This window comes from Rhinolophus ferrumequinum, chromosome 18 (genome assembly GCF_004115265.2).
Source record: "Rhinolophus ferrumequinum isolate MPI-CBG mRhiFer1 chromosome 18, mRhiFer1_v1.p, whole genome shotgun sequence".
Classification (NCBI taxonomy): domain Eukaryota; kingdom Metazoa; phylum Chordata; class Mammalia; order Chiroptera; family Rhinolophidae; genus Rhinolophus; species Rhinolophus ferrumequinum.
Window position 1 is genome coordinate 60,807,322 of NC_046301.1, and position 27,410 is coordinate 60,834,731.

At 53.2% G+C, this 27,410-nt stretch overlaps 1 protein-coding gene across 2 annotated transcripts in view; it reads left to right on the forward strand.

Moving 5' to 3' along the window:
• Positions 1-27,410, forward strand: part of GNG7 (G protein subunit gamma 7) — a 111,023-nt gene that overhangs the window by 77,544 nt on the left and 6,069 nt on the right. The window contains exons 3-5 of one of the 2 annotated variants that reach the window (XM_033133790.1): positions 7,371-7,404; positions 23,344-23,462; positions 26,278-26,396. In XM_033133790.1, coding sequence (XP_032989681.1) covers positions 26,316-26,396 — 81 coding nt within the window. In that variant the 5' untranslated portion in view covers positions 7,371-7,404; positions 23,344-23,462; positions 26,278-26,315. The remainder of the gene's footprint in view (positions 1-7,370; positions 7,405-23,343; positions 23,463-26,277; positions 26,397-27,410) is intronic. The other variant, XM_033133789.1, reaches the window with a different exon arrangement.

The following is a 27,410-nucleotide window of genomic DNA, read 5'->3' on the forward strand; positions in this document are numbered from 1 at the left end:
TTTTACAGAAAAGAAGTGTTTGTTACTTAGCACTTACATCACATGCTTTAATTGTTTCTGCATCTGAAGAATCCCTCCCTCATCCCGTCTTCCCCTGCACAGGACTTTGTCCCCCTAAGGGCAGGACTTTGATCTTTTATTTCTTTGTTTCCTACTGTCATTAAATGGCTGTATTACCCCACCCTCACCATCCAGGAGGCTGAACTCATTGAACTTCTGGGTCTGGCTTTCCTGTGGGGTGCTGGGCTGGCCTCACGTGGGGACCCACCCTTGGCTGTCCAGTGCGGTCACCTGGGACCTCTCCAACAGGCCACACCCAGACCAACCACATCACATTGTCCTGCGAGATGTGCTGGCGTTTGTGTGTTTTGCAGCCCTCCCCCAGGTGATTCCAAGGTTGAGGCAGCCTGGGCTGCCTGGCTCCCAATCCCAAATGTCTGTAGTTTTTATGGATTTAGTCCTGGATGGAGGAACCCCAGACCTTCCCCCCGTGCAAACAGTCAGATTTATTGAGCCCTGTGAGGTGCAGGCATCGTGCTTGGTGCAGGTGGTTAGGTACATTTTCTGAGCCTGTGAGTCGAACAGCAAGAAAGGAATCCTTCTCATTCAGGGTTCCAATTTGTCACAGCTACAGGTACACACCTACAGCCAACTCTTTTTTTTTTTAATGACCAGTGAATTTATTTCCTGGGGTGGCCATGAGAAATGACCACATACTTGGTGGCTTCAAACAGAATCTATCCTCCCACGGTTCTGGGACCACAAGTCCGAGATCAAGGTGTCCCAGAGTCGTACTCTCCCGAGGTCCCAGGCTTGGGTGTTTCCTGCCTCTCCCAGCTTCTCTTCTGGGGGCTACAGGCGTCCCTGGGCTTGTGGCCGCATTCCTCCAGCTTCTGCCTCCATCTTCACGTGGCCTCTCCCCGTGTGTCTGAGTCTCAGTGTCCCACTCCTTTCTCTTATAAAGACACCAGTCATTGGGTCTAGGACCCGCCCTAAATCCAGGACGAGTGCATCTCTCGATTCTTAGCATCATGTATCTGCAAAGACCCTTTCTCCAAATTAGGCTGCGTGCTGAGCTTCCTGGAGAGTATATGAGGGACCGTGTCCAACCCACTACAACCAACAGACATTGCCTTTGTTTAGCTGGACACAAAACAGTCCTTCCCGTCATTGTCACTCCCACGTCGTGACCTCTCCTTTTATTCCTTCCTCTTTGTGTTTGCACTTGTGTCAGTGCCTCGAATTCATCTTGGACCAGGGAGGAGTGGGAGGATCAGCAGGAATGTTAAAATCAGTGGACGGTTGCATTGCGGCGTATACAGTATCAGGTCTGTACATTGTACACCTCAGACGTATACAACAGTGTGTGTCCCCTGTATCTCAATGCAAATAAATTTTTTAAAAGTAAGTCCACAGTTAATGGGCCGGCTCGGTGGCTCAGGCGGTTAGAGCTCCATGCTCCTAACTCCGAAGGCTGCCGGTTCGATTCCCACATGGGCCAGTGGGCTCTCAACCACAAGGTTGCCGGTTCGATTCCTCGAGTCCCGCAAGGGATGGTGGGCTCTGCCCCCTGCAACTAAGATTGAGCACGGCACCTTGAGCTGAGCTGCCGCTGAGCTCCCGGATGGCTCAGTTGGTTGGAGTGCGTCCCCTCAACCACAAGGTTGCCGGTTCAACTCCCGCAAGGGATGGTGGGCTATGCCCCCTGCAACTAGCAACGGCAACTGGACCTGGAGCTGAGCTGCGCCCGACACAACTAAGACTGAAAGGACAACAACTTGACTTGGAAAAAAGTCCTGGAAGTACGCACTGTTCCCCAATAAAGTCCTGTTCCCCTTCCCCAATAAAATCTTTAAAAATAAATAAATAAGTAAATAAATAAAATAAAATAAAAGTAAGTCCACAGTTAAGTTATGTTAAAAATTCCTACTGTAAGTGAATACACTGGAGGGGTTCAAAGGAATTAGCTCAATAATCCTAGCACAGTGGTTCTCAATGGAATGGGGGCAAGGGTGTTCTGCCCCAGAGGACACTGGGTGACATCTGGGAACATCTGTCACACTGGGGGTGCTCCTGGCATCAAGTGGGTGGGGGATGCTGCTCAACCCCCCCCCACAGTGCCCAGGACGGCCCCACAGAGAGTGACCTGCCCCAGTGTCCCCAGTGCCGAGGGGGGATCCTGTCATAGCTGTTGAAAGTGAGGATAGCTTTCAGCTGAACTAAAATGATGTTTATTTATTGGTCTTTTTTTTTTTAAATAAAGAATCAGCTGTAGGTGTATCTCCCTGCAGCTGGGACAAGGTGGGACCCCCCCCAGCCCGTAGCTGGGCTGAGAACAGGCAGGGGGTGGGTGGCGTGGGCAGCTACTCTGAGTATTTGGGTGCCTGGGTCCTGGCTCCAATTTGAACCCCTTCCAAGCCCCGAGTGGGCGAAGGGTGTGAAAGCGCGGAGCCAGTTGTGTTCTGAGAAGCAGAAAGCAGAGAGCCGTCTAGGAGAAATGCCTGCAGAGGGGGGGGACTACCCGCCGGCTGCCCGGAACAGCTGCTAAAAATCAAACTGCAGCACTTCCGGTTTCATGTACTGCCTAGGGCAGCTTCCTCACCGGCATCTCCTCTCAGGCATTTCTGAGACTTAAAAAAAAAAGCAGATGATCTATTTTGAAACCCTCCTGCGGGAGGCCAGGCTGAGGCCTGCAAGGACAAGGGCCCAGGTGAGGGCACCAGAGGTGAAGCAAAGGCCCAGAGTCACTTGTCCTGGGCTCAGGGGCAGCTCTGCATGGTGGCACCAGTGCTTGTGAAGGGACCAAACCAGGACCCCTGTGTTATTCTCTGTGGGGGGGCCGTCCTGGGCACTATGGGGGTTGAGCAGCATCCCTGGCCGCCACCCACTGATGCCAGGAGCACCCCCAGTTGTGACAACCATAGATGTCCTCAGACATGGCCCAGTGTCCCCTGGGGGACAGGGTTACCCCAGGAGAGACGGTGACCTGGTGACCTGCCCTTCCACCTGCACGCACGTGCACACACACACACACACTTTTGCATATCATGCAAGGCCTTGTTCGTGAAACAGCAGAGTCAAGTAACGAGGGGTTCTGGAATTTTCCTCTCTTCCTTCTAACGGGTGAGCCAGGGAACAGCACGTGTCTGCAGAAGCATTGGGGGCCCTGCCCGGCCGGGTGTGCAAAGCAGTCGGAACACCTTCCTGAGCAGTGTCATAGAGAAAGAAGAGAAATTAAACTTCTGACCTGTAATAAACACTGAGTAAGCCTGACGTCCCCAGCCCAACCCCGTGTGACCTCAGCCCAGCTGTGTCCCTCACAGCTGCTCCAACATCATAAAATTAGGATAATGGACCGACCAAAGATGCCGGCACTGGGGGGCTCTCCGCTGCAGCCCCAGAAAGAAAGCCTTTGGCCACGACCCAGGCCCATCGGCCTTTGACCCTCGGAGAGCCCCTGCTTCTAACAATCTGGGGTTATTAACCTGTGGCTATACACAGAGGTGCCAACAAAATAGAGACACATTTTAAGAAAGGAAAACTATATTTAAATTGTAATCCTCAATACATACCGATAACAGAAAATGAATACAAGTTACGTTTGAATTCTGCAATGACAAGAGGTGCTCAAAGTGGTTCCCATCAGCGTCCAGACACTTCTGATTACAGCGAACGACTGCCTGAGCACCATTGACCAAAGTGTCCACTTGTATCCATTTTTTGGCATCCCAGGTATTATATATTTTATCATTGTTGCCATGAATTGGTGCCTTGCGAAGCTCGAGGCACTATGCTCATTTCATTTCATCCTCCCAGTGACCCCAAGAATGAGGCAGGGGGGTTCCCACGTTACAGACAGGACATCAAGGTTCAGAGAGCAAGTGGCAGGCGTCCAGACAGAAGTGAAGAGCCGGGGCTGGCTCCAAATTTCCTCGCTGCACCTCGGCCTGGGAAGACTGACGAGTCCACACCTCCGAGTCCATGCCACCTACCTGTCTTCTAGAACCTTACAGGCAGTTCTTCCTTCTCACCCAGACATCTCATCCTGCAGTCAGCATCTGTACCCTCTTTTCTATTTTCAGGAGCAACAGTCAGGAGAATCATAATGACGAAAATCAGAGTAATCACCCCAGAGTAGTGACTCAGTCCAGGAGGGGCCTCGGGTGCCATCAGCAGTGCAGGAAATGTTTTGTGTCTTGCTGCGGGTGACAGGGACACAGGTGCGCACACTTGCATGTGCACGGAGCTGTACCTGAATGGTCTGTACACGCCTGTGTGCTTGTTATTCTTCAGGCTGTGGCAAAATAAAAGGCATCTGAACCCAACACCTATAGCTTCATGTCCAGGGTGGCCTAAATGCCCGATAATGGGCAGTAATGTCCATAATAGCAATAATAATATAAATTATGATACATCCATAAAGTATAAGACACAGGCTTAGAAGTCACTCAGTGCAGCGTAGTATCCGGGCTCGATCTCGGACCAGAAAACACATTCTGGGAAACCCGGGGAAATCCAGGTAGAATGTGACTCATGTAATGCTCCTGTATTTGTTTCCTCATTTTAACAAGTTGTCAGCCTTAGGGAAAGCTGGGTGAAGGGCACATGGGGACCCGCTGTGCTATTTCTGCCACTTTTCTGTCAGTCTAAAATTACTACAACATAAAGATTATTTTTTTTAAGTCAGATGCTCAAAGAATTTGTGATGGCGTGGGAAAATAAAGTTTGCCTCACAATGTAATGTTAACCAAGAATTGAAAGGCAGGTGATCAAACAGGATATCAGACCTGCACGTGTGAAAACGGGTGGGCACGTGTACACACCTGGAAACAATGAAGTGCTGGGGTTGTGGATGATTGTGTAATTTCCAGATTTTCTAAAATGAAATTGTGTTCCTTTCAGAGTCATGGAGAAGGGTAATATATACACTTTTATGGATAGATGTAGTTGATTCTCGTTATTTACAACAAACACTGAATTAGTGGCTATGGAAGCACTGCTCGTGGGAAAATAGAGTTAGGTTCCTGCCCGCCTCTGGTCGCAACGTTTTAGTCAAGTAGGTGGACGCATAACCTTGTGTTACCCTGTTTCTGTTTAAAGACACCTTATTTAATATACGCTGTTGCTTCATTAACATTGAACACAGGCCAGCAGCGCTATAACTCACACCTAAACTGCATGAAGAAACTTCTCTGACACATGCATCTTCTCTGGACGGCATGTCACAGCCTTCTCGGGCTTCGGGACCCTAGACAGCACTTCAGCTCTGCGCTTGGGGGACATTTCAGTTACCCACGAAAAGACTATAATGCAAAAAGCATGACACTAAATATGGACAAGGACCCAGGTTTAACAATCTGAGCTGAGAGGAGGCAGCGCAAGGCCTGTGTGCTGGTCATAACTCAGATCTTTCACCCCTCCAAGCGTGTCCGTGAATGACTTTGAACCCCGCCCCGTGTTGATTTGGGAGTCACAAATGAATTTTAGTGACTGGGTGAATTCACAGATTCAGAATCCACGGATAATGAGGGCGGACTCTCTGTAACCCCCAGTCTGGTGCCCACACGCAGCACACCCAGTGCAGATTTCTCAGATGCCGGGCGCCCCGGCCTGGCCATGGTTCTGTGTCCCCGCCAGGCCCAGGGAGCTCCAGTGCTGACCTTCAGCAGGATTGGGGTCCACAGGCTGCCTGGGGCTGTGGCAGGAGCTCTCCCTGCTTGGTGCCGTGTTTCTGTGTGTGTGTGTGTGTGTGTGTGTGTGTCCCCAGCCCTCCCTTAAGGCAGAGTGAGCCTGCCCCCAGGGGACACTGCACGATGTCTGGAGACATCTGTGGTTGTCATAAGTGGGGGTGCTCCTGGCATTGAAGGGTAGGGCGGCTGCTTGATCCCCACAGTGCCCAGGACAGTCCGCAGTGCTAAGGGGGAGAGACCCCTGTTTTACAGAAAGCCGCCCCCAGTCACCTCCTTCCTGGAGTCTCTGTGACATTCAGGCTGCGCCTCCCTTGGTGAGCCTCAGGGTGAGAGGTCCCACCTGACCTCAGTCCCCCCATTCCCTGCTTCTGATTCCACTGCACCCCAACCCCTGGCCCACAGCCACTGAGAGAGGCTCAGTGGCCCTCAGCTGTAACCCAGGAGTGGCAGCCGTCGTGTGTCCTTTTGTGTAGGTGGAAAAAACCCATTGGTTTGTGGAAAGAGCAAATGTTTGCAAAGGAAGAGGGGCCGGCTCTCAGAGGCCACAGGGGACCTTCGGAGCCAGAGAGAAACAGCCTCGCTTGCCAGTGTTCCTCGCAGTTCAGGAAGTCTGGCCTGCGTTGGCCCAGGGGCAGGGACTTGTGCTGACCTCCCCAGGGCAAGCCCACAGCAGAATGAGCCCCAAGGACCAGCCTCCCCTAGAACTGGAGAGTGGTCGACTGCCAGTTTTTGAAGTGTGATCTGAGCCGGCAGCTGCAGGGGTCCCATGGGAGCGCAGCTCCAGGCATCTGTCTGGCCCATCTGCACGTGCAGACTCCAGCCAGGCCGTAGCCTGGAGCCTCCTTGTCCGCAAATAGGAGGCCGTTGCCGCAGCCGGACAGCGGGGGTCACCGTGCCTCTTCCTCTGTGCCTCCCCAGGCAGTGCATTCTTAGAGCAGCTGGTGCAGCGTGGAGAGCAGGGTGTAGGCTGGCTTTAGTCTCGGGGTCACCCCAGCAGGTGGACACGGTGGCCTCCAGGGACCCTCATGCTGTTTGCATCAAGAATCAGGGAGAGTTGCAGCTCCGTCCAGGGTTATCCGGGGTTCCGCTTGGAGCAGCTCCAAAGTGCCGGAGCCCACCCACCCCCGGGGTCCAATCACGGGGACTTCCTTTCTTTCCTGTTGACCTCCTGGCCCCGGGCAGCCAGCCTCAGATCCCGCGCCTTCCTGCACCCATATACCTGTCACCTCTTCCTCATGAGGTTAATTGGTTTGCCCCCGAGTTCACTTTTTCCAGCTCTCCCTATTTTGCCCTGGCACGTGGCTTCCATCAAAGTAAAAAACCAGACATGGAAAAACACCACGCATTACATTCAAGTCTCGGTTCCTGGATACTTTGTTTTTCTCGTGCTGGCGCGTCTGATGGGCTGGACCACGGCTTGGGGTCCCCATGTTCCGAAATGGAATAATACAAGTTTCAGAAGAAAACTTGACTTGTTTCCCCCCCACCCAAAGAAACAGGGTTGTCTTTCTGAATGGATCAGTCGTAAAGAATAAATTGGACTCTTGCCCCCAGTTTCTCTGGAGGACACGTGCCATATTTTTGGCAACAGGAAAGTATTATTTCTCTGTGAAAACCTGGAGATGGTTAAGTAAAGAAAATTTAACCGTGCTTTCTTTCTCTCTCTTTTTTTTTCAACAGTGTAGAGCAGTGCTTCTTGGAAAAACTAAAAAAGGTATGTAGCATTTTATCTTTACTTCATGCGCTTGGAATCTCTTGTTTTTCAGAAAAAGGAACAAACAGCCACAGCATTCACGGGTACATGACACACTGGGAATTGTGTCACCGTGAAAAGAGCTCTGGGCTCAGAGCCAGGAGGCCTGAGTTCAGACCTCAGGTCCGCCTCTGAGCGGCTGTCACGTGTGGGCGGGCTCTTTTCATCTCTGCCACGGAAATAGCATCCTCCCACTTCCCAAGAATGTCACAAAGATTACGGAGCCCACAGATACAGAAACACACGGTGCCGGCGTCCAAGTGGGTCTGGGATGTGTGTGGGACCTGGAGCCGTGGTGGATTGGGTCACGTGTGTATTTCCAGTTTGTCCGTTTCCCATAGATTACCTAATTTGTGGGAGCAGTCCTTCACGGCTCCTCCTCTAACCCTTTCCATTTCCAAAAAACTATCAGTCATGTCCGCTCTCCCTTCCCAACTAAATTACTGCGTCTTCCCTCCTTTTTCTCCATCACCCCGGCTAAGGTTTTGCCAACGTTGCCGACCTTTTCAAAGAAACCAGCTTCTGGTTTCGTTGACTCTCCTCTCGCTTTTCTAGCCTCCGTTTCGTGTTCTCTGCATCTTTGTCATTTCCTTCCTCCTGCTGGCTCTGGGTTTCGCTTGCTCTTCCCATTCTAGTTCCTTAAGATGTGAAGTTAGGTGGTGGATGGAGACCGTCCTGAACACAGGCATTTACGTTTGTGTTCCCATTTTCATGCAAAGTGTTTCCTACTTTCCCTTGGGGCTTCTTCTGGGACCTGTCACTTGTCTAAGAGCATGTTGCCTAATTTCCACCAGTTTTGTGATCCATTTGGAAAGGAAAGGGCATTGGGGCGCCTTGCTCAGTCAAGGACATTGAGAGGCGGGTGGCTGGAACTGGCTCCCATCCCAGGCTTATCTCAGGACCTTTGGGGGCTCACTGGTGAGGTGCAGGGAGGGTTGGCTTGGGAATGGGGGTTCTAAGGAATATTGTAGGCGCTGACACACACTGGTCCCCAGCGGGCTCCTCCGTCACCATCCTGGAGGCTCACCTCCCTCCAGCTTGTACTTCTCGGGTCTCAGTTGCCCCAAGGGTGCCACACTGCTTCGTGCAGCCTGCAAGTGTCGCAGGCAGAACCTGGACTGGGGGAGGAGAGCCGAGCACTCGGCCCAGGCACAGAATTTAGGGAAGGCACCGAAAAACCCATCGTGATAAATTGTATCTTAATGTAGCAATATTTTCTAAAATTCAAAATCAATGCCAAAAGAAAGATCACAGTGAAGGTCAAAATTTTAAATGACGAGGGGCTCGCTTCACCCTCACCCCGGCCCTATCAGGACCTGTCTCTAACGAAAACTTGATATTGATTCAAAACATGGATGTTTTGCATTCATTCTGACTTTGTATAAAAACATTACGTGAAAGTCTGAGTTATGCCAGTGGCTGAGCTACAGGTGCCCCTTAGATTTTGCGTCCCAAGATGAGTGCCTCACCCCAGCCCAGCCTGACAATGAAGAGGATGATGATCTGAAAGGTGGCCGGTTCCCTGTGGTTACCAGGAGCTGCAGTCTCTGGTCCTTTCATGCTCTCTATTGGCGAAGCACAGATATGCACCCATTCTCCTGACGGGCAGAGCAAGGCTCGGTTGCCTAAAGTCCGATAGCAAGTGTGGGGTCCCCTGGGACACACATGTATGCGAGGATGTCACGGGGGGCTAGGCCACCTCTGCCAGGCTCAGATGTCAGGAGAGCAGGCTCAGCTGCCTGCTGTGGGATTAGGTTCCTGCATGTAACACCTGCCAGCGGACGGGGGCGGAATGACACGAAGCTCCAGCCCCTGACATCAGCTAGCTCCAGTCAGGCTGTGGCTGTGAGTGAGCGCTGAGCGCTGAGCCCTGTGGCCCTACTCCCAGGCAGCCCAGCCATGCCGGCTGCTGACCGCTGTCCCCTTTCTTCGTCCCTCCCACCGCGTTCCCCTGTCTACAGACCCCACTCAGCGACTCAGCAGATGCTTACTGGGTACCTACCGGGGGCCATGCCAGCTGCTGTGTCTCATTTCATCCCCATAGGAGCCCCAGGAAGCAGGTTCCCTTATCCCCATCTTACAGGTGGGGAAACTGAGACCTAGCAGCAGAGAGACTCGGCACGGCTCAGTGGCCAGTGGACAGCAGGGCCAGGATTTGAGCTCATTTCTGTCTGACCATGAAGTACCTAGTGTTTTGTATTAGCCAGGTTCTCCAGAGAAACAGAAGAAGAAGGTGTATATACAGAGAGATTTATTTTAAGGCATTGATCATGGAGGCTGGCAAGTCCAAAATCTGCAGAGTGAAGACCCAGGAGAGCCAGTGGTGCAGTTCAAGTCCAAAGACCGTCGCTGGAGAATTCCCCCTTGCTCGGGGAGGGGGAATTCTGTGCTATTCAGACCTTCACCTGATTGGACGGGGCCCACCAGCATTTACTGCTTTACTCGAGGTCCGCTGGTTCAATTGTCAGTCTCATCCAGAAACACCCTCACAGAAGCATCCAGAACAATGTTTGACCACATAGAAGGCATTCTTTGGCCCAGCCAAGTGGACATGTAAAAGTAACTATCAGCTGGCCTCCCAGGCTGCGTGACCACGTGCCCATCTGGACGGTCCCCTCAGAGCCGCCCATGCCCATGGTCACTTTCCAGGGGAGAGTTAGGACGGGGACAGCAGCTGGGTTTTACCAGGCCACCACCATCCAGGTGTCAGCCAGGCTGCATTCTTACCTGGAAGCTCAAATGGAAGAGAACCTGTTCCCAAGCTCCCTCGGGGAGTTGGCAGAATTTGTCTCCTTGCGGCGGTGGGACTGTATACCTGTGTGCTTGCCCCCTGGCAGCTGGAGGCTGCCATCAGCCGCTTGGGGTCTCCCACAGCACCTTGCCAGGTGGGCTTCCTAAACACAGCTGCTTGCCTCATGGAGCCAGCTGGCAGAGGTTGCGTTGCCCAATTCTGTGCATCCTCCACCCTTCCTGTGTACTGCTTTCGGCCCAAACTATCCTTCCTAAGTCCTGCAGAGGCTCTGAGCCACGGGCACCCAGCCCCAAGGCGACCACGGTTCTCCTTTCCAGCAAGTGCCCTGGGAGACCTCAGCACTTCAGGGGCAGCCCAGGGCTTGGCAGCGTTTCTGCATTAACAAGATGAGGCGTAATAGAATTTGGACGGACGAGAAAAGGGGATGTCAGTGTGAACAGAAGCAGACACTCAGTCTCGTTAGAAATTCCACGCGGGTCATCGAAACCTCGTCTCAGGGCAGAGGCTGCTGGGCAGCTGAGATGAATTCACTCTCGCAAGGGGTTTTCTGCACACCCAGAGCCAGCCACGGAGGGCCTGCTGCCGCCTGTGGGCCCCTGGGCATTGGGACGCTCCCTCCTGGGCTCAGTGCACTGGAATTCTCAGCAAGGGTCGCTGCAGTTGTCCTTCTCTGGGAGGTTCCATAGGAGACCCCAAATGCCATGCTTACCACTACAGAGCTGATATGGATCCTTCACTCCTTATTCACGTCCCCGGATGACGACACAGCCCAGCGACTCCTTGGTGGTGGCCTTGAGAAGCCCTCTCCGCCTGCACTGGCCAAAACCTGCATCCTGAACCTAGATATTTGCTTCTCTGCTCCCCCACCCCCACATTTGAGGGTCAAGTTTCCATCCAGACACACGTCAGTGGGCACCCAAGTAGGGGTTCCATCCACTTGTCCTCGTGCTCTGCTGTAGGGTGGGGCACCCTGACATCTGAGCCCAAAGCCTCCTGTCCACACCTGGGGGCACCTGGGGCCCCTCAGAGTTGGGACCTGCCTGGACACTGAGGATTCAGGTGAGAGCCAGGAACAGGTGCCGGGCACCGTGTCGGCAGCCTCGGCACACCTAGGCTTCTCACTTGACCCCAATGGGACCAAAACAAGGGACACATTTCCCAGGAAACTGGCCCCCAGGCTGGAACATTCCTCAGATTAGGGTCTCTCCCCCTCGGCACTGCTGACACTGGGAAAGGGCCATTTTCTGTGGGGGGCCGTCCTGGGCACTGTGGGGTGTTGAGGAGCATCTCTGGCCCCACTGACTCAATCCCAGGAGCACCCCAGTCGTGAGAACCACAGATGTCCCCAGAAATCACCTGGTGTCTCCTATGGGACAGAACCACCCTGGGTGAGAAATCTCTAAACTGTTCAGTTAATCCCATTGCTGGCTGCGTTGTTTTTTATTTTGTTTTTAATTTTTAACATGGGAAATAACCCTACCTACAACTAGCCCTTAGGAAAAACCTCTCTGGATCTGTTTCATTCCAGGACTTTCCAACAGCACCACAAGTGGGGTGGGCATCCCTGCAGATGCCATAGACACTCAGTAAGCACTGACCATCCTGTGACCCAGTGTGCTGGATGGGTGTGACCAGCGACCCAGAGCCCAGAGCAGGAAGCTGCAGCCAATGACCCAGGTCCAGGTCCATCCTCGAGAGCGTGTGTGTCCCACGCAGGCCATCAGGTGTGGCCAGGCGCTCTGCCCTGGGCTGCCTGGTCCTGGAAGCTCTTGTCTTGGGAGCAAGATTGGCGTTGGAGACAGTGGGAATTCCTGCAAGTAGCATCCTTAGTCAGTACCTGCAGTGGTGCCACCAGTCCTTTCCATCCACGTGGCCCTTTGGTCCCCAGCTTCCTGGCCATAGCCCTCAAAGACACCCATGTCTGAATCCCTGGGACCTATGAATGTGTCACCTCACATGGCAGAGGGTCTTTGCCGGCAGGTGGGAGTAAGTCAGGGCCCCTGAGATGGGGACGACTTTGGATTAGAGGGGGCCCAGTGTCCTCACCGGGTCCTCATAAGAGGGAGGCAGGAGGCTCAAGAGATGGAAGAGGCTGCACTGCTGGGTGTGACGATGGAGGAGGGGCCACGAGCCAGGGACGCGGTGTCTCTAGAAGCTGGAAAAGGCCAGGAATGGTTCTCCTGGGGCCTCTGGAAGGACTGGCCCTGCCCTCACCTGCATTTTAGGACTTCCGACCTCCAGAACTGTCAGAGAATCAATGTGTGGTTTTAAGCCACCCCGTTGGGGGTAATTTGTGACAGCAGTCACAAGAAGTGCATACAGTTCCTTAGGAATGTCTAAGGAGCAGAAGAGGTTTTAGTGTGGCCTGGTTGTCCATGGACAGCAGGCTAGGGACTTCTCAGAGGAAGTGGCACTTCATGGGGCTTTGCAGGATGTGTAGGAGTTTGTCTGGGCCCAGGCGGAGAAGGACCTGCCTGAGCCAAGGTGGGAAGGCCTGGATCTGCCCTCCTCCCTCCCCAGCCCTCCTGCCCAGTGGCTCCCGAGCTGTTGTGTCACAGGGCCAGGGTGACAGCACGTTGTCAGTGCCAGGAAGCTGAGAGCAGGAGTGCTGTGAGCCATGCATGCTCAGCGCCCTGGCCCCGCCCGGTTCCTGGGCTTGCAAACTCTCACATGACTGCATCAGCCCCGGGTGGACAGAGAGAGCCTTTTCTCTTGCCCGCTCATTAGCTGCATCGTCACCCTTCGTCACCGCAGGCTCATTGTCCTCCAGCGCCCACAGCCGCTCATTCCCGCGCTCCAGGCTCCCTGCTGCAGGCAGCATCCGCCTGTCCCGCTGCTGTTTTTCTCTGGCTTCTGGGCACCTCATTCATTCCCTTTTCTCTGGCTCTTTCTAAATATAGCTTCCTGGGGACGGATTTAGCCTGTGCACAAAGGGACCGGTGACAGAGAGAGTCACAAGATGCCGTTCTCCAGTGGGTGCGTGCCTTCTCTTGGGAAGCATCTGCCTTGCAAAGTCCCCATTAGGGTTTTAGGGCGCCCGCGATCCCACCAAAAGGTCACAGTTATACAGAGGGTCAGAGAAGGCCCTGATGTGGCATTCCCTCCCCATGCTAGTCCACTCGGCCCCTGGCTGTCAAGGGAGTGCGGGTCAAAGAGGTTTTGTGTCTGCCTTGTACTGAAGTTCAAATGCCAACGCAGTACCCACATCTCTCCATGGACCCCCCTCTATGGGGTGGGTCCAGGGGGCAGGCAGACAACCCCATCCCAGCTGCTGGGGACGCATGGAAGCACATGATGCCCCCCTAACACCCAGCGTGTGCTGTCCACACTGTGTGTATGTTTCTGTACAGTCTAGAGCAGGGTCCCCCCTCAGCACTGTTGACATCGGGGCCAAGTCATCTCCGTGGGGGGCCGTCCTGGGCACTTTGGGGGCTGAGCAGCCTCCCTGGCTCCGCTCACTCCATGCCAAGAGCACCCCCAGTGTGACAACCACAGATGCCCCAGACATGGCCCAATGTCCCCCGGAGGGCATGACTGCCTGGGGTGAGACCCCTAGGAGCTTCTATTACATGGACTGTGGTGCAAAGGTTACCCCTGGAGGTGTGTGGGGCCGTTTTGTGCACACAGTAGGTGTGCAAGAAATGTACACGCAATAGGCTTGCAAGAAATGTACGTTGATCAAGGTCCTTGCGGACGGGCCATCTGCAAACCCAGCTCCTCGGCCCTGCAAGAAGGCGGCTTGCCCTAATCGTACCTTGGAGCCGTCTTTCCTCCCAAACCTCCGTCTCGTTTTGTTTTGGTTTGGGATTTTTTTTTCCTCTTTCAACAAAACAGCCTGTCTCTTCTTGTGAACACGGCGTTCCCAGGAACAGTCAGCTCGGCTGGGGGAACAGCCTGCGTCCTCACCCTCATCCTTTGTCCTCCTGCCGAATCTGGCTGGAGGTTTGTGTTTGGGGGTTTGTTTTTTTTTCTTTCCTATTTAATGGCAGGCAGGGGTGGGGGGTCAGACCACGGGGCCCTGGGAGGAAAGAATTCAGAAGCTCGGTGAGCTGTAAAGCTACCGGTTCCGGAAGTTTTAAAGCAAAATGAAGGCTGTGTCTGTTCTCTCTGAAGACGAGGAGTCAGTGCCGCCTGCCTGCCCGCCTCCCCTCCTCCCCGAGGTGCTGCCAGGAAATGTGAGCTAAGCTCTGCAGCCCTCTAGGATTGCCAGCTGCTGCCCTTCCCGCCCGCCCCCAGCAAGGCCACCTTTCCCGGGCTCTGACTCACCAGCATGCCGACCGCACAAGCCCCGTCTGCCTGGATGAGGCTGCAGAAGAGCGTTGTAGAACTAACTGCCTGCAAGCAGCCAGACTCTCTCTGAGCTGGAATTCCCTGAGGCCTGTGCCATGGGGATTAAATGCACGGGGCCTTCACGCCCCAGTTTACGGGAACCACAGGGAATGGCTCAGCCCACCAGTGCAGAAGCTACCAGAAAGCCCTCTGGCCTCAGTGCTGTTCCTGCGTCTCAGGGCTGCTACAGAGGAGAGGAGCAGGAATCGCACACGCAGCGTCGTGTCCACACTCAGCGGCCAGCAGTGATTGCTGGCTGGGATCAGCCCGGGCTGCAGGACCGACGTAGCGTGGAGGACACTAGAAAGATTCTAGTCCCACAGTGAGGCGACGACGCCATCCTGGTCTCGCCCTGGCCTGTGGAGGAGCTGTCTGGGCTGCAGAAAAAACTATCTCAAATGTAGCCACATAAAACTGTGCCCATGTGCTGCCTCGCAGGTCTGGCGGTCAGATGCCTGGCCTTGGCAACGCTGGCTTCTCTGCTCAGAGTCTCCCAGGGCTGAAGTTGAAATGTCTTGTCTGGAGCTTGAGGTCGTCTTCTGACCCCATTTGGATTGTTCCAGAATTCGATTCCTTGCAGCTGCAGGACCGGGCCCTTGCTGGCCGTCAGCCCCTAACAGCCACCCCATTCCTCGCCACCTGGCCCCTCTGTCTTCAAAGCCAGTAACAGAGGGTCTCCCTTGCATCGAATCCCTTTCAAACTTCAAATCATTTCTGCTCCCTTTTAAGGGCTCGCCTGGTTAGGTCAGGCCTACCAAGGATTGTTTCCCTCACTTAAAGTCTCGGTGCCACATGACAGGGCCTTGGCCCTGAGCAAATCCCAGCATATTCTCAGGTCCCGCCGCACCCTAGGGGCGGTGATTATACAAGGTCACTGGGGTCATCATGGAGCTGTGCCTACCACACCTTGTCTCAGGTAACCCTGCTGAGCCCTTGCTGAGTTGCTGGGGAAGGTTCAGTGTGACCTAACGGGTGTGACACATGCCTCGTAATTGCCAAACAACAGTCCCCAGGAGAGGTGGGGGCCTCCTGTGCACATGGTGACTGCAGGTGAGATGAGGCCCTGACTCCGAATGGGGCCTGAAGTTAGTTAGCAACACACCACCCGAAACCTCTGATTTCCCGTTTCCTGTGATTCTCCTATTTAACAGCAAAGTTCAGGAAAGAAGCATTGATGTGCGGCTCTCTTGAGGGGTTCTAACCCAGTAGTTCTCAACTGAGGGGTGATCCTTCCCCCAGGGAATGCTGGGCCATGTCTGGGGAACATCTGTGGTTGTTACAACTGGGACACTGAATGGGTGGGGCCAGAAATGCTGCTCAACACCCCACAGTGCCCAGGACGGCCCCCCGTGGAGAAAGACCCGGCCCCAGTGTCAGCAGGGTTGAGGGCAATGGACCCCACCCTTGTCTGTCCTGCTCATGACAGTGTGTAGCCTTTTTGGAGTGCTCTCAGAGCCACAGGGCTCCCCGACTGGCCTTTTGCCAGGCCCGGAGGCCATGCTGCTTTGGAAAGGGCATCCCTCTCTGAGACACAGCAGTCAAACTGCAGGTTGGTGGGAGAACTGATTCCTGAGTCCCGCTTTTCTCATCTTCCAGCCCCATCAGCCCCCTTATTCATGAACTTAGGAGTTACCCTGGGGCTGCCTCTGGGAACCTTGACATAGAGAATGCCCCTCAGAGAAGCAAGGGGCCAGCCTGTCCTTCGCTCAGTCTGCAGAGCCATCAAACCTTCAGGGCACAGAACTGACCATACAAAACTGCCAGCTGCTTCCTGGGTGTTCGCCCGCGGCAGGCAGCCCTAGGGAAGCCTGGCCTCAGCCTCGCATCCCTCCTTTCGGACACCTGGGAGGGGTCCTCAGCAGCCCCTGGATGCTCAGCTTCCAGGGCCACCAGAACCAGGAGCCTCTCTCCTCCTCACTCCTCGAAGACCCTTCCCACCTCCTCAGCCCCACCAGGAGCATTTTTCACATTCTTCTGCTTTAATGCAGCCCAACTGGCCAACTTTCAGAAGCCTCTGCTGGCATCCAGTTCTTTCTCTTCTGGTAAGCAGACAGCCCGGCAGTGGCTCGTGTCGGGTTTATCCAGCCGGCTGGGAGTGGCGCTCGTCCCGGCTAGGAGAGGTATGTGTGGAATTCACAGGGATTGCCGGCATTATTGTGTCTCACTGTCATTCTTCCTGTGCAGCCGGAAGACACCTCCGAGGGTGGAGATGGCATCATAGACCCACAGAGGAGCTTCGTCAGCTCTCAGTCTCGGGGGAATGCCAGCCTGGCCCTGAGTGGGCCTTTGTCTGCCTAGCCGAGACACGCCTGGCAGGTTTGAGTTTCCCCGGAATGCCAGGGAGCGTGCCAGGGAGGCAGGGAGCACATCCATTTTCCTGGCAGCCGCGGAGCTCCACGGTCCCTGCAGGGGCTGGGGCCACCCCAGGCTTGCTGTCTGCATCTTGGCTTTGCACCCTAGGATGCCGAGGTTCAGCCTGCCGCCCCCAAGGGCGTGCATCTCCACCATGGGCAATGCGGACACACGGCCCAGTGTCTTGGCAAGAACCAGAGTCCAAATGACATCTTAGAACCCACAACATCTGAGCCTGTCCTGCAGCCTTAGGGTGTGCCCGTTACTCTGTCTGACTCCAAGACGGAAGCAGGACTCAGCTGCCACAAAACCCCGTAGAAGAAAGGGTACAGAAATACGTAAGGAGGAGAAAGTGAACAGAAATACAGCCTTGAGAAGCCGTCGCAGAGGTCCTCCACGTCGCGCAGAGGTGACCATGCCTTTCAGGGAGTGCACACTTGAGCAGCCCTGTCAGAAGCTGGCAGGAGAGGGCTCTAGTCCTGGGGAGGAAATGTCCAGGACGCAGGGGTCCCCGGTGCCCCTTACAGTCCGCTGTGCAGGAGGCACCAAGCTAAGGCTTTTTGCTACTAAATGTCACTCAGGGTTTTCTCTGACCCTGGCAGCTGCACAGGACTGCCCAGGCCCAGCACCTGTATTCGTACTGCTTTTAATTCTGCTTCTGCAACTTGATAGCTGGGCGACATTGAACAGATCACTGTCTCTGAGCCTCAGTACCCTCGTCTGAGACGTGAATTAAGACAGAGCAGAAACCCCTGGCTTCAGAGCAGTACGAGAAACTGGCAGTGCCCTGAGCCCATGGACGTGATGGATGTGGGCATTCTCGCGAGTGTGGCGACGGGCCCACAGGTGTGTGTCCATGCCCACGGTCCTCAAATCGGGAGCTTACGAATGCTCGGTTTAGTGCGTGTTGGTTACTTTCTATAGTATGAAGCTGTTCAGAGAATTTTTAAATTTTATATATGAAACAAATGGAAATGAAACCCCTTTCTAGTTCTGAATGTGACGGAAACTGAGGGCCACTGTGGTGGCCGTGCAGGGAGGGGCCGACTGGCCTTGGGTCCTGTCATCACTGCCCTGGGGCAGTCGCAGCACGTGGAGATGAATACATGTTTTTTTTCAGATGCTGACTTCATTTTTTCCTGTGTGTAAAGTCATTCGATTCAAATGAGATGTCACTAGCCAAGTCCTAAAACAATATTGAGGGCTCTAATTACTGGAATCTAACCATCAAAACAGCGTGGTAAAAAGTAGTGTCAGAAAATTTCTTTTTTTAAGAAAATTTTTAAAGCAGAAGCATAGGACATCGTCTGTGGACGAACTGGTTGGAATTAATGGCTCATGACTCATGTGTGTTCCAAAGGCTTTTCACTTCATTTATTTTCCACAGGAACTTTCTCATTTTATCAAGTTCCTCTCCTACCTCAACTTTTGTTTGTTTGTTCATTTGTTTTCAGTCCTCAAATTTCCTACCTTTCATCTGGGATCATTTTTCTCTGCTATCCTTTCATTTTTACCTTTAATAAGGCAGGTCTGCTGGTGAGAAAGTCTGTTTTTGTTTGTCTGAAAATGTCTTTATTTTCCCCTAATTCTTGAAGTTTATTTTCACCAGGTCTAGAATTTTCACTAGGTCCGCCTAATTCTTGGTCCTTTTTCCTCTAACAACTTATGTTTGTCTGTGTGTTTTGTAATTAACTGATTTTATTAAGGTATAATTCATAGTAAAATGAACAGATCTTAAATATACGTTTAATGAACTTTGAAAAAATAGATACACCTGTGTACACCAACACCTCAATCAAGATACAGAACATTTCTAATGTCTGTCTTCTTTTGCTTGACAAAATGCTTTTGAGATCCACACGTGTGGCTCCATCTGTCAGGGTTGATTTTTCCCGTTGTGCAGTCGTATTCCGTCATGTGGATAGCACCGTTTGTTTATCCGTTCTCTTGTTGATGGGCATCTGCGTTGTTCCCAGTTGTCGCTGTTTTAAATAAAGATGTACAAATGTCTTGTACAAGTCCTTTTGCGGAAATATGTTTTTATTTATCTGGGTAAATCCCTAGAAATGGAATTGCTGGGTCATAGGTTAAGTATATGTGTAGCCATATAATAAACTGCTAAACCGTTTTTCGAAGTGGTTGTACTATTTCACCCATCAGTAATGTGTGAATTCCCAGCGTTTCCCCAGTACTTAGTGTTTTCAGCCTTTTTAATTTCTGCCACTCTGGTGGTTATGAAGCAGCCTCTCCTTGTGGTTTTCATTTCTGTTTCCCTGATGACTAATCATTGAGCAGCTTTTCATGGGCTTATTGGCCATTTCTCTATCTGTTTCTAAGATATTTATCCTGCCTGAGGTTCCAGGGCTTCTTGAATCTGTGGCGGGAGGTCTTTTTTATCAGTGTTGGGAAATGGTCCATCATTATCTATCCAGAGATTCCTTCTGCCTCATTCTCTCTCTCTCCTTCCAGACTTCCAATTACGAGTGCATCCCCTGCATCCACCTTCTCGGCTATGATTTCTTTCCCCTTGTGTCTCCATGCTGCATTCTGGATATTTCCCCCTAAACTATCTTCCAGCCCACTGATCTTCTCTTTAATTGTCTTTAACAGTACTATTTCTTCCAGTGTTCTTACATTTCAGATGTTGGCACTTTTCACATGTCCACAGATTCTTTCTGCTATAGTCTCTGACTCACTGCTAAAATCCCAATCTCACCCAAATATCTCCTTGAACATAGTTAACACAATTATTTTAAAGTCTCCCACGAAAGGTACCACTGTGAGTCTGTTTGTCTTGCGCATTGTTTCTGCTCATTTGTGTTCATTTGTCTCCTTGTGTGCCTGGTTATTTCTAATTGTGTGCTACACATTGTGATTGCAGACTTGTTTGTAGAAATCATTTGAAGGCTAAGGTGATGGGGTTTTTTTCCACCAGGGAAGACTGATGTCTACTTCTGCCCAGCACCCAGGGCTGCTAGCAATCTATGGTCACTTCAGTTCAGTATCAGAGACTGAGATTATTCAAAACTGAGCTCCAGTAGCTGTCATTGCCTGTCTACTTCCCGTATCCCCTCATTCTTAGAGTGTAACACTTTGTTGTCCCAGTGCAGACCGGGGGGGGGGGGGGGGTCACCGAGCTCTTCCCCCTTCGAAGGCCCTGGATCTAAACCTCTGAGCCCCTGGCCTTGTGAGGCTCACTAGAGCCGTCACAGCCTCCCAGCAAACCCTCCACCTGGGAAAAACCCTCCCCCAAAGCCAGACTCCTGGGCTTCCATCCTCCTCCAGATCTTGGCGGGAAATTCTTCACCATCTTAATCGCCCTCAAATGCTTCCGAGCTTGTGTCTGTCTCTATTCCAGTTGCCCTCAGCAGGAGTCTGCCCATATTAACCATGTACTGTTGAGCAAGCCACAATCTGCAGATAGAGGTTTTACCTAAAGTCCAGACGGCTTAGGAGGAGGTCAGTTGTAGCTCATCTGGACTTTAGAGCCACAGGAGACACACTGGGACCCTTTTGGAACAACCTCTCATTTTCCAGTTGAAGAAGCTAAGACCCAGGTCAGGGCAGAGCCGGGATGCAAAACCAGGTTTCCCACTTCCAGACATGTCCTGCATGTGTGTCTTCAAGAACCATTGGCCAGCTGCCTCTGTCCCTTGGCATGAGGTCCCTGGAAAGTGCCACATTTCTTCCTGATACCCGAAAGTTCTGTGGATACAGGAAGAGAGTTTTGCAGCTCAGCGTCACTAGAGGCTAAAACAGCTCTAAACGTCTCTCAAAATGGCATAGAAGTGACCTGGGTGTGACTGCCACCGTGGACTCTGGGAATTCATTGCAGAGCTTAAAAGAACCCAGTCTCACTTTGCGGCTCAGAAGAGGAAGGGATTTGCACACTTTATGTCAGAAAGCATGAAAATGGACTCTCAATTTCTGACTCTCCCACTAATTTTATCCACTCCATATTTTTAATCTGACCAACTTCAAACTCTGCCAGGTCTCCCCTGGGCCAGGTAGGCTTTGTGAGCTGGCCCCAGACAGGTGAGGAGAGTAGCCATCTTGATCTTGAGGAGCAGGATTTCCCAATGGCTTCCAGCAAGCCTGCCCTTCCACATTCGCTTGGGCACAATGTCTAGGTCACCTTGCCTTTCGTTCCACCTCTCTGGCAGCTGTGTTTGTTTGGCAGCTGCCATGAGTCCCTGAAAAAGGGCCCTCTCAGTGGCTGCAGCCTCGGGGCGCGCCCCAGCCTGTTCTCTGGCACAGGGGCTTAAAGACCTGGAGGTTTGCCAGTATGGAGGGAGTGTTGCTCTGAGCATTCCAGCAGAGTTCAGAGAGGGGAGGTAACTTCCCCAAAGCCACACAGCTTTGGGGTTGGAGCAGAATTCAGGTCTTCTGTTTTATATGGTGGCTCCACCTTCCACTTCTGTCCTCTCGCCCCCTTTAGATGTGTCGTTGGTCGCATCATGGGGAAGCTCTGACCCAGTGCAACTTCTAGTCACAGAGGGTTTAGATGCTAAGAAAATTAAACCCCTTTCTGAAACATGCCTCTGGTTTTTTTTTCTTCATTTCATTTCAGTTCAAATTGAACCGTTTTAGTTCCCAAAAAGCTATTTGCATTTTGCCTAAATGAGCAAGGGCAGAGTTCCTTAAAGGCCTTAGATTCTGCCTGCAGGAGACCCTGGGCCATGTCTGGGGACATCTGTGGTGGTCATGACTAGGGGTGCTGTTGGCATCGAGGGGGCTGCTCAGCACTCCACAGTGCCCAGGATGGCCCCCCACAGAGAGTGGTCCCACCCTCACGTCAGCAGTGCCCAGGGGGAAAAACTGTTCTAAACTACTTTGGGGCAAAACCCATTTTGTCATCCCCACAGCTACTACTGAAGAAAGGGCAATTCTGTCCCTGGTTTTAATCCTCATGTGCGTTGGTGCTGCGTGTCTCAGCTGAGTGCACTACGTGGGGTGACCACCTCTTTTTCTCACAGCGTCACAGGGCCTGCGGTACGGGGTCGGGCTCACTGACCGTGCTCTGAGCATGTTCGCTTCTGCAGGAGCCAGCTTCAACCTGCTGGGACTTCCTAGCCCTTCACTGGGAGGCCAGCCCAGAGCCTGGTGACATCTGTTAAGGTTCTGTTTTTGGGCTGAACTCACCCCAAGTCGTGCCTTCGGCCTCACCAGGCCTGAACCAGCCTCTCTGCAGAGGCAGAACCCAGAGTTGGAATGTGACCGCCGCCTGCAGCTCCGACCGCCTGGCCCCTCCCTCCTGGAACTGCCTGTCCCCCCGCCCCACCCCCCAGCTTCCCAAGGACCTACCGCCTGCCATGACCTTCCGAGGGTTTGCTGGGCCCTGGGCAGGTCAGGTGCCCATGCTGGCAGGTGCCTCCTGCTAAGAGACAGCTGGTGAGGAATGTTCCCCGAGCTGACTCAGCATGTTGTCCTCACTAGCGGAGGTGGGGGACACGGCTGTCTGTCTGAGTCAGTGACTGGTTGTGACACCAGCCAGGAGTAGGATTTGAGTCTGCCACACGGGCTGCGGTGACGCGTCCAGTGTCTGGGTCTCGGCATCTCAGTGCTCTCACACGCACGCACACACGTGCACACACGCACACACTGATAGCACAGACACACAAGCATGCGCATCCTGATGCGCCTTCCCTGCGGGCTCCGGGGCCTGGGTTGTCACCAGCCCAGAGGGAGCCCGGGGCCGCGTGCCTGGGCGGGAAGCCAGCACCGCCTGCCTCAGGCTTTGTGCTCAGGAGGGAGACCACAGCTGGGGTTGCCGGGGGTCCTGGGGGACACTCAGGATGCTGAACAGGACTCCCCGGCCTTCCAAGGAAAATACGCCTGGGGCCACCCCGTTTGTTCTCTGTGTGCGTCTATATTTAGCACTGAGTAATTTAGGTATTTTTGAGCCGAAGGGAGGGCGGTTTTCCCTGAGTTGGATGTTTTGTGGCTGCTTTGAAGCTGTGTGCTGAATCAGAGCTCTAGAAGCCCACACGTGGGTTCTGTGAGCCTGGTCCAGACACACTCGGGCCTCTTCTGACCTGAAAGTGGGCTGGGTGTCCGCCGGACACAGGGAGCCGGTGGTGTGGACGGGTTGTTGTTTTTTTTTAACTGAAACTTTGGTCACTGTAGATGCAGTTGTGACAAATGAGAGAGAAATTCCATGTGTCATTCACTCTGTTTTCCCCAATGGTGATATTTTGTCAAAGTCCCCGGTCAATATCGCAGCAAGGATGTTGGCATGGAACAGTCCCCCAACCTTGTTCCGATTTCTGCAGTTGTGTGTGTGTATTAAGTTCTCTGCACATTTGTCACCTGGGCAGCACGTGGATCCACCAGCTTCAATATATACGTGACGTTGCCAGCACCACGAGGACCTTCCTGTCGCCCTTTTCCTCCCAGGCCCCCACCCACCCTCGCCCCCGGCAACCACCCATCTATCTTTCATCTTCACAATCTTGTCTCAAAAATAGCCCATAAAATGGCAGGGTACAGCGTGTAACCTCTGGGGAGCGGCAATTTTCACTCAGCGGAACTCTGTGGAGCCCGTCCAAGGCGTGCTGATCAATAGACCGTCCCTCTTAATTGCCAAGTAAGAAATTTTTTGAAAACCTTGAATCTGCCTTTAGTTTTTTTCTGTTGCCACGTGGCCCTACTGACTGCCAAGCGGACAGTGATACAGTGTGTCGTGACAGAAGCACAGACTGCTACTTAGTTACCGCGTTACATGCCTGCCGCCTGGGGCCGGGGCTGCCCACTCTTCTAGCATTAATGCCTGTGAGGGTCCTACTGGACATTTGGAGCCGCGTCACTGTCTGTGGGGGCGTCCTGGGCACTCTGGGGGGTTGAGCAGCATCCCTGGCGCCCACCCACTGGATGCCAGGAGCACCCCCCGTGTGACAACCACAGTTGTCCCCAGACATTGTCCCGGTTGAGAACCACACCGTAGGGCTCACTAAATGAAAACTGGATAGGAAAAATAGAATTTTCATGGCCTTAAAGAACAGAAAAAAGTTTGCATAACTGAATTATAAAAACAAGTTAACATCATCACTCATACATCACTATGGGAATATAAAATAGTACAGCCGCTCTAAAAAACAAGTTTGGCATTTTCTTTAAAAATTAAACCTGCAATCACAGTGTTCAGCGTTTTTCCCAGAGAAATACAAAGACTCATGCTCACTGGACTGCTTATGGCAGCTTATCCATGACAGCCGAAATGTGCAATCCGCCCGCATGTCCTTGCACAGGCCCGTGTTTTCCTGTGCACGCCCATGCCCTGGAGCACAAGTCAGCTGTGAGAAGGCGCAGCCACCCGTGCGTGCAGGCAGTAGCCTGGATGGCGCTCCAGTAGTCACACCGAGGGGAGAAAGCAGGGACATACCACAGGGTGGCGTGTATATAACATCCAGGTGACAAACTCGTGGAGAACGGGAACCTGTCAGTGGTCGCCAGGGGTAGAGGTGGGTTGGGGGAGGTGTGACTGTGCCATTAAAGGGTCATAGCAGGGACACTAGGATTGGAAGTGCCCTGTGTCTTTCCTGTGTCGGTGTCACCGTCCTGGTTGTGATCTCACTACAGTTTTCATGGCGTCACCCTTGGGGGAAGCTGGGCAAAGGGCGCTCGGCCTCTCTCTATCATTTCCTACAACTGATGGGAATCTAAAGGCATCTTAAAATTTTAAATCTGATTTCAAATAAATTACTAAATGTATTTTGGAAAGAACATAAAAGCCATCCCAAACAAGAGCGAAGCAGGAATCGTTGCTGTAATAAAGGGTGGGCCTTCTTCTTGGTGGGGGAGCAGGTGCGTAGGCTCTCTGCCCCCGAAGCTGTGACATGTGACGCCCAACTCCTAATGGTTCTGGGGAGACAGGTCCACAGGTGGGATTTAGTGCAGACAAGCCCCCCTCGTCCTAGAGCTGAACGAGCTGAAGGTCTGCCGGGGGCGGGGCGGGTGGGGGGGCCTCATCTGGAACCATCCATCCACACTAAGTGCATTACTCCAAGTACACCATCCACACTCAGAACTCATGTCCACCTGTAACCTCAGAACGGGACCTTATCTGATTGTTAGGATGCAGTCACACTGAATCCCGTGACGGGTATCCTTATAAGGTGAAGATTTGGATACAGACACATAGGGAGAAGAAGTCCATGTGACAGCAGAGGAAGAGAGATTGAGGTATGCAGCCACAAGCGAAGGGACACCGAGGACTGCTGGCCACACCAGAAGCTGGGACAGACAGGAAGGACCCTCCCCAGAGCCCTCAGGGAGCACGGCCCAGTGACACCTTGATCTCACACTTCCGGCCTCCAGATGTGAGAGAATAAATTCCTGTTGTTTTAAGCTGCCCAGTCTGTGGTCATTTGTCACGGCCGCCCCAGGACACTAATGGAGGAACATGAGCCCGAGCTCATTGGAAAGCTCTGGAAACCCTGCAGAAGCACACTGTCCCAGAGTTTCTGACACAAATCCCTTCCTCATGGCTACCCTTCCGCCCCAAAAGCCACTCCTGAGCAGAAGACAAGATCTAGCACTTCTTGCTCCTGCCCTGCCCCGGACAGCCAATCAGGTGTGGAAGACTAGGTCCCGCCACTGGCTTGTTACAGAAATAGCCGGGCCACAGGTGGGGAGTGGGCCAGCAGACAGGGCAGAAGTCTGAACGGGGCCCCCGCAGACATACACACGACGACCGTCATCAGCTTGATTCTCAGAGAAGTGCCTGGCACATGGCAGGACATTTTCTGTGAGAGTTTGCTGAACAAACAAGCATGTGAATGAAGGAACGAATGAAATAGCCCCAGCCCTCCAAGAGGGGGTGACGGACCCAGGAGCCACAGTGTGTGGTCTCCCCAGGTGACCTGCCACTTAGGGGAGACAGCCCCGTCTGGTGACCAGCACGGTCATCACGACAGGGCGTACTCCTGGCATCGAGGGCTGAGGCCAGGGATGCTGCCATACCCCCCAGTGTCCAGGACGGCCGCCCACAGACAGTGACCGGGCCCCACGTCAGCTGGGTGGAGAGGGGACCGTGGAGCAGGGGCAGGGGTCAGGAAACTCCTGCTGCTTTTCCCTACCGAGTCCTCCTCTGGGGTCAACTAGGAACCGATGCTGTGGTTTCATGAACTCTCCTGGGGGACCCTTGATAGTCACAAGCAGTGACTGGCCACAGGAGGAGACTACAGGAAAAGAGGGGCTCCGCCAGGCCTCCCACCCCCAACCTTGAGGACACACATTGAGGACACACAATGTGACCAGTCCCCAGAGTGGGGCTGCAGGGTGGTGGGGTGGGTGACTAGGGGGCTTCGGAAGAAGGGGGTGCGTGCTGCCTCTCCATCCTCGGCTGCATGAGGTCCTGGGGCTTCCCGAGCTGGTTCACGCTGTCTGCTTCCTCCCCACAGCTCTCTGGACACCGGAGGCCCAGAGCTGATGGCAGACAATGTCAGCCACTAACAACATAGCCCAGGCCCGGAAGCTGGTGGAGCAGCTCCGCATTGAAGCCGGAATCGAGCGCATCAAGGTGAGCCAAGCAGCGGTGGGGGCGGGGGAGACCCACGGGTCCACAGCGGGTGCCTGGGCAGGAGGTGGGGCTTGCACTCCAGCTGTGCCTCTCGCTGTGCAACGTCAGGCCACTCAATTAATGTCTCTGTGCCTCAGTTTCCTTAGCAGAAAGACGCAGCTGATGTAAACGTGTGTGATGGGTGGTGATGATCCCATGTGCCATGGTGATTTATAAACATGAACTCGCCCCCCCAGCCCCTGGGATCTCTCCCTGGAAGCCCCAGTGAAGGTCGCCTCAGGAACTGCCAGAAGGGCCAGCCTGAAGCAGGGGCTTTGTGTCTTGTGTCCCATCCTCTCCCTCTGACAACAAATGCAGAAAGAAGATAGAGACGTGGTCCAGAGAAGGGAGAGGACAGAGTTTTCTTCACCTCCACGCTGTTTCAATTTTTCGAAATAAACATATTTGCTTTTTATGCTAAAAAAAGAAAAAGGACAGCAGTTCCTGTTCACAGACCTTAACCCGTCAGAGACTAGGAACATGCAAAGCGAAGTAGGGTCGTGCATCATTGCACAGGCAGGTCTGCAGCAAAGGTCTTAAAAAATAATTTGCATACCATGAAGTTAACCATTTATTTTAAAGTGTGCATTTCAGTGGCATTGGGTGCATTCACAGGGTTGTGCAACCACCACTTCTGTCTAATTCCGGAACATTCCATAACCCAAAAGACTATCCCTGCCCCTTATACCCTCCCCCAGCCCCTGACAAGCACTAACCTCCCTCCTATCTCTGGATGCGCCTGTTCTGGACGTTTCCCGTAAGTGGAATCCCACACTGTGTGGCCCTGTGTGTCCGGCTTCTCTCACGAGCCCCGTGTGTTCAGGTCCATGCACGCGTGGCGAGTGCCGCGCCTCCCTCCTGTTCACGGCCGGGTGACACCCCGCGTGTGGACGGGCCCCGCTGGGCTTGTGTACATGAATTTTAAGTTCATGAGGGGACATCAGGACAGCATCCAAGGCTCGCAAGTTTCCCTGT